Here is an 18,760-nt window from a genome sequence, read left to right as displayed (position 1 = left end):
TATCCCATGTCTTCAAGATTAGTGTTAAGTGACAGGTGCCTACGTAGGTTTCATATTCCCTATGGGAGTTTCCTTGGGAAAATCTCTACCTGGATGATCATCTCAGCTGCTTTTTAGCTTAGCTGACTGCAATGTAACTGCGAGGCAAATGAGAGAATTTGGTATCTTTCTACTCATCCAGCTCATACCTTTATTCTTTTTGTGGTGAATAAGTAATTCTTTCATTTTATTTTGGTAACTAGACCCAAAATTGTCTTTGTTTTTGTGTTTTGGTAAATCTCTAGTGCAGGAAATAACTGCAAAACAGAGTAATACCATCTAAAAGGCATTTTCAATACATGTCATGTCTGCTTATTTCCTCAGTTATTGTCAAATCATGCAATCCTGTCGTGTTCAGTTTTTACAACTATCTTCGGACCCACCCTTTGCTCATCCGAAGATACTTCAGCTCACCAGAAGGAACTCTGGCCACCTTAGGTCTAAAAACTGAGAAGAGCTTTGTTGATAAAATTAATCTTATAGAAAGAAAATTATTCTTCACTACTGCAAATGCTCATTTTAAAGTGGGCTGCCCTGTACTAGCTCTTGAAGTCCTTTCCAAAATTCCAAAAATAAGAAAAAGGTCCACTGTAGCTGGAGAAAAGGATTCATCCAGTCCTTCAATCCAGGCTGATGTTTCAGATTCCAAAGCCCTACAGGATGGTGCTGGAAGTGGTGATATAGACTGGTCAAAACCCATTTCAGCTTCCTTTGGTTTGGAGAGTACTGTTGAATCTTCAGCACAATTTGACTGGAGTCAACCAGCAGTAAAATTTGACGATGAGCCTCTTACTCTTGATTGGGGTGAAGACAAAAATGGGTCAGATGAAGAAGACAAGGATGTTGGGATAATGATGAAAAAGTCCGATTCTAAGAGTGAAGATGAGAGGACCTCAGACACCAGCATGGCTCAAACACCACATGGGGAGGTTCCTGAGGCAGGAGACACTGAGGTTGATGTTATTGCTGAGCAACTGAAGTTCAGAGCTTGTTTGAAAATCCTTATGACTGAACTGAGGACTTTGGCTACCGGTTATGAAGTGGATGGAGGAAAGCTCAGATTTCAGCTGTACAACTGGCTGGAAAAAGAGATTGCTGCTATGCATGAAATATGCAACCACGACGCAGGGGACAAAGACTACTGTAAAACATACACCAAAGTAAATGGGGATCTGCTTGACCCCGAAGATATTATGGATAAGCCAGACATTGGCTCCTATGAACGGCACCAGATCGAAAGAAGGAGGTTGCAGGCAAAGCGAGAACACGCTGAGAGGAGGAAGTGGTGGCTGCAGAAGAACCAAGCACTTCTCCGAGTTTTTCTCAGTTATTGTAGTCTTCATGGGGCACAAGGTGGAGGTTTAGCATCTGTGAGAATGGAGCTGAAGTTCTTGCTGCAGGAGTCACAGCAGGTAAAGCAAGTTCAACTCCTTTCTGTTGATGAATGTGAACAGTTCTAGATGTCAGTTATCTCAAATGCCTAAGTTTGTGTCTAGATAGATGCTGCTAATGTTCTGCAAGTCTCATGGTCACAATCACTTTAATGTTCTTGGAGAAGGAACTTGGTATTTAAGCACACTGCTTTTCCCAGTATGGATTATTTGGTTCTAAAGAATCTGCTGTGTGGCACTGAGGATCAGGCTACTTATGACTATGGAATATAAATGTTGCTGTTTATACTATAGCTGCAGCATTGTATGTGTGCTACTATGATGTAATTTTGGTCACAATATTCGAGGTACCTATGGAATAAATAAAATTCACACTTACTGAAATAAAACAAAATCTCATTCCTAGACCTCTACAAGGAATGGGGTCTTAGCTTCAAGGCTCAACAAATAATATCAGGTCTGACAGGGTACTGCTCTCTTTTACTCTATGGCATTTTCTACATTTCATACAAAAAGCGGTATTTTACAGCAATTGTTAATTACTACACTGAGCTACAGCAGATAATCTGATACTGGGCAAGTCTTTTAACACGCTCTAGTCATAGATTTCTCCTGTTTCAAATAGGGGCAACAGACAGCTGTTGGTGGTACTTGGCTTAGAATGTATGTTTAAGAATTTTAAAAAGTTCTGTTTGTTTCCCCTTGAGAAACTCAGAGGAGTACAAATTTGGCTTTGTTACTAAACTCAGACCAGTGACTGTTGTATCAACTTGTGCTACTGCAAGTACACTTTTAGTTAGTGTTTTTTAATAGACAATCTCCACACTTCCTAGCGAGCTACATGAAAATATTCTTCCTGTACGAAATCAAAACGTGCTCCAGCAAACTTGGCTGTTGGGTCTGAACCTTGTTATTATAGTAAATAATAACTTGCTTTTGACAGTAAAATCTTGGCTATACTGAGTAGACAGCAGTAGAAGAGGATAAATGGCCTGGGAAATACATTTAAAATGTAAAATTATCTCTATCTTTTTCTCAAAGCAGTAATTTTAAATACAATCTTTTCTTTTAAACAGGAAACTACTGTAAAGCAACTTCAGTCTCCTCTTCCATTACCCACAACACTACCATTGCTTTCTGCAAGCATAGCATCCACAAAAACTGTGATAGCTAATCCTGTGCTGTACTTAAACAACCACATCCATGATATACTTTACACTATTGTGCAGATGAAATCGCCACCACATCCTAATATTGAAGATGTCAAGGTAATTCATAGCTTTAATCTAAGGCCTAATGTTTGATGAAATGGAAAGATAGTAGGAAAATATAGGAATGAGCACAGGGTGGGTTTAAGTAAGTTTGCTTTTTTAACAGTTTGAAAGTACCATTTTCTTCACTGCAGATTTCACTGAACTTTCCGAGAAATCCTTGCATTTCCTCTTTTTTAAGAACTGGGCTGGTTTTGCTGCATTGTGGGGCAAAACCAGTTATTTTGTTATCTGGAGGCTAACGGAGTTTATAAGCACATAACTGCGGTAAAGAGATTTTTAGAGAAAACTATTATATAATGACTACAAAAACTTTTTGTATTTTATGCATATTGAGTAGCTACTACTACATTGAACTGCAGTGTTATATAGTACAATTTCCAGGAACCATTCCATCAAATTCATTACCATAACAGGACATGCTTAATCACTGCTTCAGTATGCTCATTTACTGTGGCTGTTCTGTATTAGAATCAAGTTAATTATCTTGACATAATATTAGAAGGTGTTGACTGCCATCAAATTATCTTGAACAAAACAGTTGTGATTTTCTAAGCACTCTATTGTAAACTTAGAGTAACATTCAGTTACTACTTGCACTTGGTTTAAAGCTAAAAGCTAGGACAGTCCTGCAGAACACATTTCCAATATTCTTTAGAAAGAAATGTATTTTATTCACCTTTTGTATAAAACATATAGCTTATTGGTTCTCTTTATTTTTAGGTGTACACACTTCATTCTTTAGCAGCTTCACTTTCTGCATCCATTTATCAAGCACTATGTGACAGCCACAGCTACAGGTAAAGAGGGAAGTTTTCATTTGCAGTATACTTTGTGTATCCTGAATGGAAATTCTTTCTAAATGGAAATTCTTTCTAAATGGAAATTCTTCCTGCATGTGACTTGAAAAGGGATTAAATGTTTGCGTATGGGTAAAGATACACATCACACATTGCTAACTTTGATATGCCCGATCCATTTTACGCAGATAAAGTAACACCAACCATTCAGGGTTTTTCAATAAACAGTAGGAAAATATGCTGTCACTCTCACTTGGGACACTCACTTTCTCATCAGAAAAAAATTTATTTGTATGTAGCAGTCAAACAGAAGCAAATCAGTTTACTGGGATGGTTTATCAAGGACTGCTTTTGAGTGATCGACGCAGACTGAGGACAGAAAGCATTGAAGAGCATGCAACTCCAAACTCATCTCCTGCTCAGTGGCCTGGTGAGACTAAAATAAGGTTACTTTTAGCTCCATTGGACCATCTCCATGTGCCAGAATTATTTCACCTCCCTGCATGAGGGAGGAAATAGCGGATAGGAAATCAGTGATAGATGTTTCTAACTTAGTTCTCAAAATAGTAACAGCCTTTCACTTTTTCATGTATTAAAACAAATAAAAATAAATTTTCTACATGGCAAACATCTTGCTTGAAGAAGAGACCCATGATCTTAAGGATAAACTTAATGACAATTTGTCATCCCAGAATGTTTTCCTCCAGTCTGCCTAACCCCCTAGCAATGCTACTTCTATTAATTGTCTCCACAGTGCTGTCCTGCGTGTATGCTGTACTTGGTGTAGCTATTGAAGCAGCTAATTCTGATGTACTAGCATAAACCATGGAACTGGTGCAGGAATTTCATATGCATGCTGACCTGCCCTTAGTATTTGCAGGGAAGTGCAGTGCAAAAGTCCCAGACCCAACAAGGCTTTTTTGTAATTCTGATCTTACGATGATTTTAAGAAAACTGTTAATAATGTGTTTTGTCTGAATAAAAGCATCATGTGTCTACTTGTGTTTACCATAAAGTGTAGAAGTAAAACATCTTCTTTTTGTCCGTTTAATCCCAGAATTTTTCCTCTTTGCAGGCGTGAGTTCACTTATCAACCTCTTAAGTTCAGCTCAGGACGAAGACCAGCCGAAGTTAAACATCCTGCTGTGTGAAGCTGTGGTAGCCGTGTACCTGAGCCTCCTGATCCACGCCCTCGCCACCAACTCGTGCAACGAGCTGTTCCGGCTGGCGGCGCACCCCCTCAACAGCCGCATGTGGGCCGCTGTCTTCGGCGGCGGCGTGAAGCTGCTCGTGAAGCCGCGGCGGCAGTCGGAGAACATCCCGGGTACGCTGCTCCCCAAAGGCCACGCTGCTGCTCTGCACTGCATGCCTTCTAGTAACCTAGCAGGAGAGGCTTCCTTCCTTTTAAAGACCGAAACCAAGCAAGCAGAGTTTCAAAATTCTGGCAAGAAAATTGTTACGTTAACTAAGGAAGCGGAAACGAGTAATAGCCTTGCGGATGTCCTCTGTTATGGCACCCAGCACGTTTTGAATTTGTCATAAAAGCTCTATAGTTATTATATTAATAATAGAAATATTAGGTGCTTACTTATAACATTTTTCAGAAGTTTCAGCCATTTAAAAAAACAGGTGGTGTAAATGAGTGTTAATACCTATGGGGTTTTGTATGTGCAGTAAGCATTGTTGTTTAACGACTGCAGTAACCTGGAAACAGCATTTCTGAAATCAGTTTCGATTGCAAGGTAGGATTTCACCTAGCACAAGTCCACAGAGAAGAAATACCAGCTTTCTCTGGCAGAAAACAGCTCATGCATATGTTAGCTCCAGATAAACCCCAGATTTTTACAAAGACAGATGAGTAAGTGCTAATAAGCTGCATGAGGAAAAGCAAAAGTGAGAGATTGGATTCAACTCTGAAGACAAAGACAGATACAGCCATTTCTGATAAGATTCAGCAATACCAAAAATTACGTCCCGCAGACTTTTAAATCACCAATTTATGCAAAACTTATGCAAAAATCAGACATTCCCTCTTCAGACTATAAAACAAAACAGTGACAAGGCATTGCACCATTACAAGTATGCACAACAGGTATCAGTCATTCACAGAATAACTTAAACTCACTTATGGCAGTTCTTTTCATAAGGTGACAGTATGAATAACTTACATAAGTCATGTTCATTTGAGATGTATTCTGTTTTCCTTTAACCTTCAAGCTGCTACAGCTTCTGATGTTTCAGAGGATGGTAACGAAGGTTTGTAAAGACTTGCAGTGTAGATGAGTGTTGGTAGTGGCTTTTCTGGATGAAAAGAATAGTTGTTAAATACCTAGCTCCCTTGTTATAAAGTAAGTGTGATCTTCAGTGTTGCCTGGCCAATAACACTTTGAAAAACAAATTCCACGTTAATATTTTGATTACTATTAAGGCATTTTAAATCATAACACTTTAAAGTAGACTTCAGTTCTCAAAAAGCCTGCCTTTCTATTCAGATTTTCTTCTCTATCCTAAGAATTCCTTGGGTTATATTTGAGTAACTGCTAGTTGTACTGTTTAGTGATATTTTACATATTAGTTTATTTCTTAACAAAGCTTCTGAGTTTCTTTATTTTTCTTGAGAAATTTTTCAGCTAAAAGACTTTAAAAGCTACATCTCCTGAGAACTTAATCCAGTATGTAAATGTATGTAAAGTAAATATTTTTCATAATATGTCCCAATGTCTGAACGCCACAGTTATTGAATTTATCATAAAGGCACTTTTTTGTGATTACACTTACTTTATTTAGGCTGGCTTTGATTCTAAACCAGTAGAAATTAGTAGCAATAACAGTGGTTGTTAGTTGCTTCGTTTATAAAATAGAGACATTTTAAAGATGCAGTATTAATATCAGCTTTTTTAATTACCTGAATTTAGCACCTCCTCTTCCATCAGAAGAGATGGATAAACACCGCCGTCGGTTTAATATGAGAATGCTGGTGCCAGGAAGGCCAGTAAAAGACAGCCATGTGCCACCACCTGTACCTGCAGAAAGACCCTCTTACAAAGAAAAGTTTATTCCTCCAGAACTCAGCATGTGGGACTATTTTATGGCCAAGGTAATTTAAGATGGAAGATGAAAGTTACAGTTCATAAAAGCTTGTTTCTTCTGTTAATTTTTAAAGGACAAAAATAAAGTGAAAATTTTGAGTGCTCTTAGTAGTAAGATGCAGAATATTATCATCATGATGAAAGATAAAGAGCCTAAAAGTCTATTATTCACTTTCAAAATATGCCTCCTGTCAATAATAGTGATGAATGCTTTTCCCCTTGGTAATTCCTTATATTTTAGGGAAATGGATTCATAGCTTAAATTGCTGTTATTTAAATTCTGTGAGAGTTGTAAGTGAAGTAAGAGAATATGAAGAGATGAGAAGATTGTTTTTATAGCAGACTTTTACTTTGCATTGCAGCCCTTTCTCCCTTTATCAGACAGTGGTGTTATATACGACTCTGATGAAAGCATTCACAGTGATGAGGAAGAGGACGACGCTTTCCTCTCTGATGTGCAGATCCAGGAGCACACAGATGCCAATTCTTACAGGTCAGCAGAAATTGTCACTGTTTTAGAATAATTATGTCATATGCTTACCTTTGCTTCCAAATTTAAAAAAAAATGCGGATCTTCTGCCCCATCCAATGTAAGTCAAATAATTTTAATACTGTGGGTAGATTTATCTGTGGCCACGGAAGTGACAAATTCTCATCGCAGCAACAGTTCCCCATTTACTTGCCAAAAAAAAGGGATTAGGAAGTCAAAGCTGTGTAGTTTGCAGATTTTTGGGGAGTGGAAAACAAATAAGAAACACCCATCCTCATTTTTAAGACTCAACATAAGGTACCACAATGCCAGCTCTAAAATTCTGGCTTAGACTGCTGATTCAAGCATGTAGTTTTTAAATGAGGTGCAGATGAAATAGAACTCTTCTACAGTGTTTTTCTAACCTGGGAATTTGCTTGAAGAAGAAAAATACTCTGTAGATAACTCTTAATGTTTATTTATCACAACTAAATCTATTCTTTTCATACAGCTGGGCTCTTCTACATCTGACAATGGTAAAATTAGTTCTGCACAACATTAAGAACTTCTTTCCCATTGCTGGTCTGGAATTCACTGGTACGTTAAATCCTGCTTTATATTTTATTTGTCTGTATTTGTGGCTTTCTGTCAGACTTTGCTTTTTAATTCTAACTTTAAAATTTAAATAATTAACTACCTTATTTATTACAATTGCTAATATGTGCATTTCCTTTCAAGAGTTTTTTTGGATGGTTATGTTATTATGGGGTTTTTATACTCACTGTAACTTCAGTAATTTTTTTTTCTTAAAGCCTTACTTTATTAATATTTCTGTTTAGATCTGCCTGTAACATCTCCATTGGGCATTGCTGTAATAAAAAATTTAGAACACTGGGAACAGATTCTTCAAGATAGAATGGACCAGTTTGAAGGCCCACCACCAAACTACATCAATACTTACCCCAGTGAGATTGGTGTAGGGGCAGGACCAGCTATTCTCCGCAATAAAGCAATGATTGAACCTGAAAACACGCCCTTCAAGTAAGTATTTTTTTTCCTAGCAAAAACACATTCTCTCATCACAGAAATTCTAAAGAGTATTTCCTCCTCATGTTAAATAGCCAAACAAAGGTTGTCTAGCTCTTGGTCTAGTAGCCAATGTTGTACAGAAGCCTTTCTTGCACATCCCTTTGTTCATTCTTATGCAGCTGCCTGTCTCCTGCAGCAGCCTTTACTTACTCTGCTGCACTTTCACAGCTGCAGCAAGAAAGGAAAAAGAGGGAAGAGCAGAGGTTGGAGGAATCGAGGGCAGTGGCTGCTGCTGGGAACACCCTATTCAACCTGTTTTACTATTCCTTCAGTAGCAGTTTTCTCTTACCCTATCTCAGCAAGAAAAGAGTTGTATAATACTTGCAGATGTCTGGGGGAGGAGAAAGACAGTTGTACTAAGGTCCTTTTAAGGCTAATCCTTCTGTGTTTAGACAGTGTCATGCCTGGAGGTGTCTGTAAATGCAGATAGTGAGCTGTGTTTTCAACTCAAAAATAGCTTGCTTTTTTCAATATATTAAAATACAACTGAGTCAACAGCACAAAATGACTCAGCAGTGCCCTGGCAGCCAGGAGGGCCAAACACGTCCTGGGGGTCATCAGGGCCAGCATCGCCAACCGGGCAAGGGAGGGGATTGTCCCACTCTGCTCTGCACTGGGGCAGCCTCACCTCGAGCGCTGGGGCAGCCTGGGGCACCACAGTATCATAAAGATATAAAGCTATTAGAGAGATCCAAAGGAGAGCAGTGAAGATGGTGCAGGGTGTGGAGGTGAAGCCATGTGAGAAGCAGCTGAGAGTGCTTGGTCTGTTCAGCCTGGAGGAGACTGAGAGGAGACCTCACTGCAGTTACAACTTCCCCGTGAGGAACACTGATCTCTGCTCTGTGTCACCAGTGACAGGACACGAGGGAATGGCCTGAAGCTGTGTCAGGAGGGGTTAGGTTGGTAATTAGAAAAAGGTTCTTCCCCCAAAAGATGGTTGGGCACTGGAACAGGCTCCCTGGGGACGTGGGCACAGCACCACCAACAAAGTTCCAGAAGTGTTTGGTCAACACTCTCAGACGCACGGTGGAATTCTTGGACTTGAGCTGGACATCATTGATCCTTGTGGGTTCCTTCCAACTCAGGATATTTTGTGTTTCTTTCCTTCTTCTGCTTTATCCAGATCAAAGGATTACTCAGCTCTTCCAGCAAAAAGGCTCTGGCATTTTCTTGTGAAGCAAGAACTTCTTCAGGAGACTTTCATAAGATATATATTCACAAAGAAAAGAAAGCAGAGTGAGGTAAACAAAGGATGTAACTTTTTTTTAAAAAGAAAGCTCAGTTATAACTGTTCCTCAGTCTCCTCAGTATTTAATTTTTCTTCCCATTTTTCATTGACATTTCAGTTTCTCTCATTTAACAGTGTTTGGATTTTTTTCAAAATCAACATGACTATCATGTTGTTGATTGGGATATCAATTGAACCAAATGTTTTTAAACAAGATGTATCTCATCTTCATGTATTTGAATACTGTCCTAATAAACAGAACATTTGCAGTAACAGTAATAAGCAAAGAAATTTGAGTATTCTTTTTTTTTTTTTGGTGTGTCATACTGAAAAAGAAATTTAAATGTGCTATTCGTTTGTGTATATGTATATATGCATGAATAATATATACATATAAAAGTAATATTATATAGTAATATATAATATGGGGCTTTACAAATTGTACCGGTTACAACTGCTCTGTTCTAACTGAAAATTTAAGCCAACACATAAATATCATGGGAAATAAGTAGATTATTTAATATCTTTTAGAATTCCTGTAAGTATGGAGTTTGTGTGTGTATTACTCCTCCATTTATTTACTATATCATACATTTTGTGTTCATCTAGGAGGCATTACATTTTAAGTGAGTTTGTTTAGATTCCTGTCTTAGTTTCTGTGCCTTTTATAAAAAGTTAAAAATACATTTGTCATCATTTACTGACAGAGTGGCCTTTAAAATCTAGTTTGGAATGTTTCATTCTTTTTTTATATTTGTTTGTGCATGTGTTTTGTGTTTGTGACTGTGTGATGTTATGTAGTCTGTAGAAGATCGTGTGGAGCAGGTCAAACAAAACTGCGTAGCAGAAGATCACAAAAACAAGGTAGTATCCCTTCTCCCAAACCTCTAGCACATTCTCAAAAGTTCTGTGGAACTGGCTTTTCTTTTCTAATGTGACTAACAGAAGCTGTGTGTTCTGTGTAGTCTGTGTGACAGGCTTTTAATCCGTGAACTAACTTCGGATGTCCTGATAATTGGGATGAGTGAACACCTTGTAAATAGTGTTGCACACACAACTTCGTGTTTCTTACACTCAAATACCACTTTTGGCTTCTATAGAACACCAAAGAGTATCAGAAGTCTAAAGTTTAGCTACTGAAACAATGCTAAGGCCACTGAACTTTTCTTGCATGAATTTTGTATAGATTTTTGCACTCTGAATGTACCACTACAAAATGGATGTTCACGCTAATTGAAGTCTTTTATAAATGTTTTGTAGGTTGAAGCAGATCTTGGCTACCCTGGAGGAAAAGCAAAAATCATTCACAAAGAATCAGATATGATAATGGCATTCGCGGTTAACAAGGTAAGCCTCAAATGCTACAAGAAATATAATAAAAGATCTTAATTATAGTTAGTATAAATTTTATCTTTGTGCTGCATAGGCAAACAGCAATGAAATTGTTTTGGCATCTACACATGACGTTCAAGAACTTGATATTTCAGCTCTACTGGCTGCTCAGTCATTTATATGGATTGGGGAAGAATATGACAGAGAGTCTAAAAGGTAGGATTGTTTCTTTGTGGTTATATTAATGAGAGTTTGATTTTCTGGGAGGCTGCATCTATAGTACCTGTGTAAGCACAAATGGAGCGTACAAAAAATGTTAATTACTCTCCTTCAGTAGGTTTCAGGTTGGTTTGAAAGTGAGGGAAGGCAAGAGAATAATTACTGCCTTTAGGCACGTTTGCACTGCACAGCAAAGTAGAATCCTATGTGGTGCATAAGGTAATGAAGGAAGTGCTGCCTTGGACAGCCTGCAGTTCCCTTGCCCCAGTGCAGTGTGGAGGCAGCCGTGGTAGCTGGTGCTGGGTGTTCCTGTCCCTGCATTACTGTGCTGAGAGCTGTGAATGCATCAGCTGCAGCAAGCACTCCTCTGGACTGGCTCCCTGCACGCTGCACACACAGGTCAGGAGCAGCCCAACAATATTCTTCTCAAGGACGCTTACATTCTTATGTTGGGATCATCTCTTGAGGTTAAACATGGGTAGATTTGGGCCACGTGGAAAGGATTTGTACTACATAAGTGCAGGAATTACCAGTTTATAGTCTCGTTATTGTCACTTCCTCTACCCACTGCCGTTAGACTCCTGACAAGTAAGCAAAGGTCATTAGGAGCACAGAAGCCTTTGTTTGAAGCAGAGCTGTTCCTTTACAGTTCCGATGATGTTGACTTCCGTGGTTCTACCACAACGCTGGCTCCTTCAACTGCACCATCGTTTGGAGTGAGTCAGATACAGCCATCTCCATCCATGCCCTGGTTAGGCACTGGGCAAACCAGCACTGGAGCTGGTGTGGTGAGTACTTCTGTGTGTGCAGCTCAGGAGAGCATGACTTTCATCGTGTGTTATTTAGTAGAGACACCTAGTGTGCATTAGTCATCATACTGTCAGTCCAGTACTGACATAAAAGGCCAACAGGGACCAAGACCTGACCACAAAGAAGGCCAAATTAAGCATTTTCTCATCTACTGTGGCACAGAATTATTGTGATAGAGAAAATAATGGGACAATCTGGGTGTTCTTTCTTATGGGAACTTTGATTGTAGGACCATACAAATAATGTTAGCTCAATAAATTTTTTTAATATTTCTTTGTTTCATATAAAGCTGATTAAAAGAAATCTGAATAACGTCAAGAGAATGGCTTCACATCCAGTCCATCAGTATTGTAAGTGAATCACTAGTATGGAATTGATCATTTTCTACAAAATACTGCACTATTAATGATCATCTTTTAATGTTAGATCTTACAGGAGCACAAGATGGAAGTGTCCGAATGTTCGAATGGACAAGACCACAGCAGCTGGTGTGCTTCCGGCAGGCTGGGAATGCCAGGGTGACCAGGATGTATTTCAATGCCCAGGGAAACAAGGTGAGTACAACACGTAGGGTTTTGGGGGGGTTGAGGTTTTTATTCATAAGGAATCATTTGGTCGTGCTGCGACCTCTAAAGCAATTTTAACCAGTGCCATGCAGAACTGGTAGGATGCCCTAGAATGATGGTATTGTATTGTGCATTTTGGCTGCATGTGGGAGCTTTGTAATAAACCCTGACCCTTATTCTCCTTTCTCTTCTCTCAGCTTCACACTGCTATCCCATATCCTAATTGCTGCATTTTCACGCTTTTTATTCTCCCTCTTCGGAAATCTGTGTTCCCATGTGGTGACCTTTTCAAATTACTACAGTGGAGAGCAGCAAGAGTACAAAAAGACAGATGCTTTGGCCAGAAGTGACTCTGTGAGGGATATGAGATACAGCAAAAAGAGTGGAGAAAGAAAGAAAGAAATTGGAAGGAATACCCACCTCTTCAGTTTTTTGCCTATTCTATTATTTTAGCAGGTCTTGTCTGCATTTTTATTGACAAAATACTTAACTTCATTATAGTTAAAAGTCATAAAAAGTGAATTAAAGGAGTTTGGACATGACTGTACATAGCTATAAAACAGCAAAGGTGAAATAGCTGGAAATTTAAAGTATTTCTCAGCATATCTCTTTTCAGGTGGCATAGTCTGTAATTTAAACTTACTCTAAAAACGTGTTTTGATTATGTTTTGAGATATTGCAGTCTTACCATTACGTGGGACTCAAGATTGAGTCAGAAATTAAGATGTACTCGTTGTTGCTGTGCTTCACATGAAGGTCACTCAGGCAGGACTTGTGGAACTCAACTAAAAAGAGAAAATACAAAAAATAATTCTAAATATTTCTAAAAATATTTTGTGAAATACTTACAGAACATGCTGCATGGACTATACAATATGGATTGTTACTCATTTTGGTTAATAAATATAGCTCAGTCATTTTACCATTTATGATAGAATACAGTCTTTCCACAATTGCTCTCATCATGCTTTGATGCATCTTCCTTTTTTAAGCATTTTCAAGGAGAGTCATGGAGTAATGATGCCTTTGTTAGCATCTAACACTGGGATTTGAAAGATAAGCTTCCACGCTTTCTCCATCTCCAGAAAAGAACTGAGTATGCAGGAGAGCATCAATCATTAAATAATCATTAAACGATTAGCACTGAATTCACTTGGCTTCCAAACCAGTTTTTTTTTTTACTTGACCATCATTTTTATTGCTGTTCAATTTGCAGGCAAAGGTTTGGTGGTTCAGGTGGGTTTTTCCTGAAGTCAGCAGTTTATGATCATGCACTAAGCATCCAGTCACCACTATGTATGCTAATAAATGCAGTTTATTCTTTGCAGTGTGGTGTTGCTGATGGTGAAGGTTTCCTAAGTATTTGGCAAGTAAACCAAACCACCTCAAATCCTAAGCCCTACCTGGTAAGTAAACAGAATATTATTATTATTATTATTATTATTATTATTATTATCAAAGTCTTTGAAACTTGAGACAGGCCCAGAGCATACAACTTTACTGAGACATATTTGATTTTGCTTGGCATACTTTATCAAAACAACTGACGAGTTTCAGTGATACATCTTTGGAAAACTAATTGCACAATAACAATAAACTACAGTAATTACAAATACTACTTCAGCATTGCCCTTGTTTAAATTAAAAATCAGAGTCACAAGTAATGACTTTACAACCCCAAAACTTAGTAAAAATACATTCTTCAATACATTTCACTGCTTTTTAACAGTACATGAAGACCATGGTTAATTTAAAATTCAACTGTTGTCATACACTATACTGTGGACTTGTTCTTTGTCGCTAACTGTGTATCTTTTCATTTTATACTGGATTTTAATCCATTGTTCCATTCTCAGTTTCAAACTGTCAGTTTTTAAGCTTTGTTTCAAAGACTCTTTGTGTTTTGCTATCACTGACATCAGACTGACAGTCGTTACTTTTGATGCAAACAATAACTGGTAAGATTGCACTTTTCTGTTTGTTTTGTTTTTAATAGAGTTGGCAGTGCCACAGTAAAACCACAAGTGACTTTGCATTTATAACCTCTTCAAGTTTAGTTGCTACATCGGGACAATCCAATGATAACAGGTGTGTTTAAAGAAACAATGAAGAATTTCAAAACTAGTTACTCATCTCCCTTAACTTGCTAAGCTCTGTGGCTGACATTTTAAGGCTCAGTGTTCTAAGTTTTGTTACAGCTTGAACTTGCCAGGTAATCTCTTTGAATATCATTTCTTCAGTTGCTTGTTTCCCAAGTTTAATTTGTGAGGAGAAGACAATAGTTAATCAGTTTTTTCAAGTTGTATTCTAAATGCAGCTACTTTGACATCATGCTGTTGCTGGGGGTAGAAATGTGTTCAGCAAAGCAGGATAGTTCTTTTTCTCTGAAAAGAATAACTTCTATAATTTCTTGACACAACCTGTGATTATTACGTATTTTAAAGGTGGAAGGTATAGTTCCACTAAGAAGCATAAAAGAGCAAAGAATTAAAACTCTTTGTTCTTTGCAGATGCTCTCCACTGACTAGAGAGTGTCAAGGGCTCCTTGTTCAGTTCTACCTTGTAGACTGACATAAAATGTGAGCACTTTTGGAGTCATGCCACCCCATGGATCTCTTAGCAATAACTCATAATGATTTCTGGCTTTTTCTCCCTCAGAAATGTGTGCCTCTGGGACACCTTGGTTTCATCTGGTAACAGTCTTATACATGGTAAGTACTGTGGTGAAAATTAAACCTCTGCTTCTTACTAAGAAAATAGAGCTTGTGCGTGCATTTGGGGCAAGGGGACATCCTTATACTGGGGAGCAGGTCTAAGTACATGTTGCACACTAATACATGCACCAGCCTGGTTCTGTATATTCTCTAGCATGATGTTATCTGCTCTATATAGAAAAATATGAAGAAAGAACATCATAGAATGGTTTGGGTTGGAAGGGGCCTTAAAAATCATCTCTTTCCACTCCCCTTGCCATGGGCAGGGACACCTTTCACTAGACCAGGTTGCTCAAGATCAGCTATACTTTTTTTAAATCAGGAATTTACCTGAACTTCATATTTTATGTAAATTTTGGACATATATAAAAAATACATACATAAAATTTACATGAATTTTATGTTTTCTCAAATTTTAAATTCAGGTATGACCCTGTACTCTAAAGTAACTCAGACTGCATATCATGCTTTCTTATGCATTAGATGTAGATATCTCTTATGAGAGCAATAAGCTGTCAGCTGACATTACCCATATGAAGGAATGTGTCTGCAAAGTTAGAAAATATTCAGATAGCAATTTATAGAAGAAATGCATTTTAAGATTGAGAGCTACTTACAGTTTCAAATCTGTTAAATTCTGACATCCTTCTTCTTCAGCCTTCACTTGCCATGACCATGGTGCCACAGTACTTCAGTATGCACCCAAGCATCAACTGCTCATTTCTGGAGGTAGGAAGGGATATATCTGCATCTTTGACATCAGACAGAGGCAGATCCTTTTCACCTTCCAAGCACACGAGTCAGCTGTTAAGGCCCTTGCACTGGATCCTTCTGAGGATTACTTTGTTACGGGCTCGGCCGAAGGCAACATGAAGGTAAGGGATGGAGGAGCTGGGTTCTGCACGAGGGTGTTTGGCTGAAGCAGTGTATTGTCATATGTAAATAGCCAGATGAATGCAATAACAAAACAAAACCAAACCCCAAATGTACTCTTGATGTACAGCCTGCTTGCTTTACGGTTATAATGTCAACTGAAACACACTGGGACGCTTCTAAAGCAAGTAGGTTTTTCCTCCACTCAAGATTAGTCCTTTTAAGGTTGTGAGACGGAATTTAAGTGGATAAAGCAAAGTGCACGGTTCTGAAATCTTACCTTTGTTTTTCTCGCTCTTAAAAATATTCTGGCTTTGCCGTTGGACATTACTTTGTAACACAGGGGGCGCTCAGCAACTTCAACACTGTGTGCAGTTTCTGTATCACCAAGTTCTGGTTTTTCTCCTGATGCTGTAGCTCCAGACAGCTACTGAGATGTCAGAGTAGCAAGAAACAAACACCAACATGAAAACAAACAAACAAAACCAAAAAAAGAAACCAAACCAGAAATGCAGTCCCTGTTTTAAGGGGCTTTTTACCTGTAATCTAAAGGAAGGAAATACAACATGGTAAAGGGAAGGTGAATACAGTTTTTTTTCCTTTTAGCTGGAGGATTGTTTAATAAGGGCTTTCATGGCCTGGCCTTGATGAGGCTCCTGCTGCTTAGGACACAACAGGCAGCTGTGCCTTCTACCACTCTGCATGCTTATTAACTGTGCAGCTTACTCTCTGCAGCATTCCTTAGCAGGAAAGCATTTCCAGCTGCTGGAAAGCTGACAGTAGTCATCTTGGATGAAAATGCCACCTGTCCATTTCTGCAGCTTTCACGGGGGGAAGCTGGGAGGAGGACTCTGATCAGGTAACACAGGGAAGCTTCACCCTGCCCAGTACCCAGCTGGTCCACAGTAAGGCAGCCTTACACTGCATCAGGAGCCTCTCGAGACTCTTGGACTTGTAGTAATTGTTGTAATGAGGCAACAAAAAATATCCTTTATCTTTGCTGAATAGGGTTTAGAGCAGCCAGGAATCTTAAACTTCAGTCACGAAAATACAAATCTTTAATATTCATCTCCTTTTGTCATTCTTTTGATACAGGTGTGGAGACTGACTGGCTACAATTTAATTCATTCATTTAAAAACGAACATGCTAAGCAATCCCTTTTCAGGAATATTGGTGCTGGTGTCACCCAGATTGAGACTGTGCAAGGCAATCGTATCTTCTCCTGTGGAGCAGATGGCACACTGAAAATGAGGGTCCTTCCCAATGCTTTCAATGTACCTTCAGGCATTTTTGACATTCTGTAATGTTCTGTGAGCTAATCCTGGTTTCTAGAATGTCCCTTCAAGTAGCTAAAACCACAGTGATATGCACTGTGGAAAGAAAACATTGTGTTTCCTTTCAAAGCGGTTACTGCAGCATTATTATGGGGAGAAAACCAACACTTTTACAACAGGTGTATTTTGAATATGCCCATAAGGATCCCTGGGGTGGAAATGCATGTACTGGATTGTAAAAATGAGGAATTTAACCCGGTGTTGTTGGTTGTGGGGGGGCTATTGCTCAGTGACCCACAAGCTGCATTTACGGAGTGCTGTAAAGATGCTGGCAGTTGTCAGTCGCTTCACAAGCACTGTGGCTCTACAAATCAGTAAGCATTTCTGACGTGATTCTGATGACTTTTATTCCAGATTTTCCCACTAAATGAAGCATGTGTACAACTTCTCATTGTAAAATAGTTTAGTTTTAATTAAGGGTACTCAAGTGTATTTGATTTCTGCAGAAAGTGTAATGGACGCAAGCGCCGTGGAACATGTGCAATCAAGGACGTACTGTGAGAGATGTATCATTTTATGCTGAGATTTTTCCCCAGTTAGTATTATTGCACAGTTGATACTGTAACTTGCACACCAACACATTTTTAAATGCGGTGGGGTTTAATTTGCACACTATTTTCCTTTCTTTCTATGTTTTCTATTGGACACCTGCCTTTACTTTAGGAATGTATTGTAAGAATTAAATGTTTGTAGTGAAGACATCCATCTTTCTAGTCAGCTTTTAGTTTTGAAAATCATTTGTCCAGAAAATACTTCATTAAATGAAGCTGTTAAGAGAATACCAATGGAACATATAATGCCACATTTCAGATGAATGTCAGGCTTTATGTGGCCAGCTAGTAAATAGTGGATAAAACTGGTAATTACGTTATTACCAGAGTATATTGTATAAACTATGCAGAGTTCAATATTGTTTGCTTGTAACATAACTAGCTACTGTTGTCAGATGTATTTTTCTGTTGTAAACAAAAAACATGTTCTTCAAGGACTGGAATGGATGTCTGTGTATTTAAATGTTAACAAATTGTCTTATTCCTCCAATGAAAATTTTGATGTCTGTGCTGTATTGTAAGATATACTAGAATAAAAAGCACCTTTCTCCAAAGGTGATTTTAAATTGCAGCCTGTGAAGTAGGAGAAGTATGAAAAGAAGGAAGGGTAAATGTCACTGTTTGGTTTTCCCTTTGTAAGTTAAATAAATTACTTTTATTTCATGGAACAGCCCATTCTAGAACTCTTGCTTATATTTAAACAGATTTATCTAAATCTCCAGTACATTGACTGGGTATTTCCTGAGTTAGTTTTAACTTGACCTCGGACTGTACTGATATAAAAAAGATTAGCTGTTTACATTTTGTTTTCAGCTGTTCTAGAAAAGCCCAAGGTTAACAGAATGAAGTTCCCCAGCTGCAAGAAGAAAAGAGGTAGAATTTCCTCATCTTCCTGCTCCAAGAGGTTGATCTAAGTGTTTCAACAATGTTATGCAGAAGTTCACCATGCTTTGAGATAGGTACATTATCTAGAAAATATCACAC

At 38.4% G+C, this 18,760-nt stretch overlaps 1 protein-coding gene across 4 annotated transcripts in view; it reads left to right on the top strand.

Moving 5' to 3' along the window:
• Positions 1-18,444, top strand: part of DMXL2 (Dmx like 2) — a 47,548-nt gene extending 29,104 nt beyond the window's left edge. The window contains exons 24-45 of one of the 4 annotated variants that reach the window (XM_048318323.1): positions 364-1,451; positions 2,507-2,698; positions 3,425-3,501; positions 3,801-3,931; positions 4,577-4,825; positions 5,719-5,757; positions 6,417-6,598; positions 6,953-7,083; positions 7,571-7,656; positions 7,899-8,100; positions 9,272-9,389; positions 10,178-10,240; positions 10,637-10,723; positions 10,803-10,924; positions 11,577-11,715; positions 12,027-12,087; positions 12,164-12,291; positions 13,632-13,709; positions 14,300-14,391; positions 14,962-15,014; positions 15,675-15,892; positions 16,986-18,444. In XM_048318323.1, the coding sequence (XP_048174280.1) occupies positions 364-1,451; positions 2,507-2,698; positions 3,425-3,501; positions 3,801-3,931; positions 4,577-4,825; positions 5,719-5,757; positions 6,417-6,598; positions 6,953-7,083; positions 7,571-7,656; positions 7,899-8,100; positions 9,272-9,389; positions 10,178-10,240; positions 10,637-10,723; positions 10,803-10,924; positions 11,577-11,715; positions 12,027-12,087; positions 12,164-12,291; positions 13,632-13,709; positions 14,300-14,391; positions 14,962-15,014; positions 15,675-15,892; positions 16,986-17,195 (3,746 nt within the window). In that variant the 3' untranslated portion in view covers positions 17,196-18,444. The remainder of the gene's footprint in view (positions 1-363; positions 1,452-2,506; positions 2,699-3,424; positions 3,502-3,800; positions 3,932-4,576; positions 4,826-5,718; positions 5,758-6,416; positions 6,599-6,952; positions 7,084-7,570; positions 7,657-7,898; positions 8,101-9,271; positions 9,390-10,177; positions 10,241-10,636; positions 10,724-10,802; positions 10,925-11,576; positions 11,716-12,026; positions 12,088-12,163; positions 12,292-13,631; positions 13,710-14,299; positions 14,392-14,961; positions 15,015-15,674; positions 15,893-16,985) is intronic. The other 3 variants (XM_048318324.1, XM_048318325.1, XM_048318326.1) reach the window with 3 other exon arrangements.
• Positions 18,445-18,760: the final 316 nt, after the last annotated feature.

The sequence above is a fragment of the Corvus hawaiiensis genome, chromosome 13 (assembly GCF_020740725.1).
Source record: "Corvus hawaiiensis isolate bCorHaw1 chromosome 13, bCorHaw1.pri.cur, whole genome shotgun sequence".
In the NCBI taxonomy this organism is placed as follows: Eukaryota; Metazoa; Chordata; class Aves; order Passeriformes; family Corvidae; genus Corvus; species Corvus hawaiiensis.
This window is presented reverse-complemented; position numbering and strand designations above follow the sequence as displayed.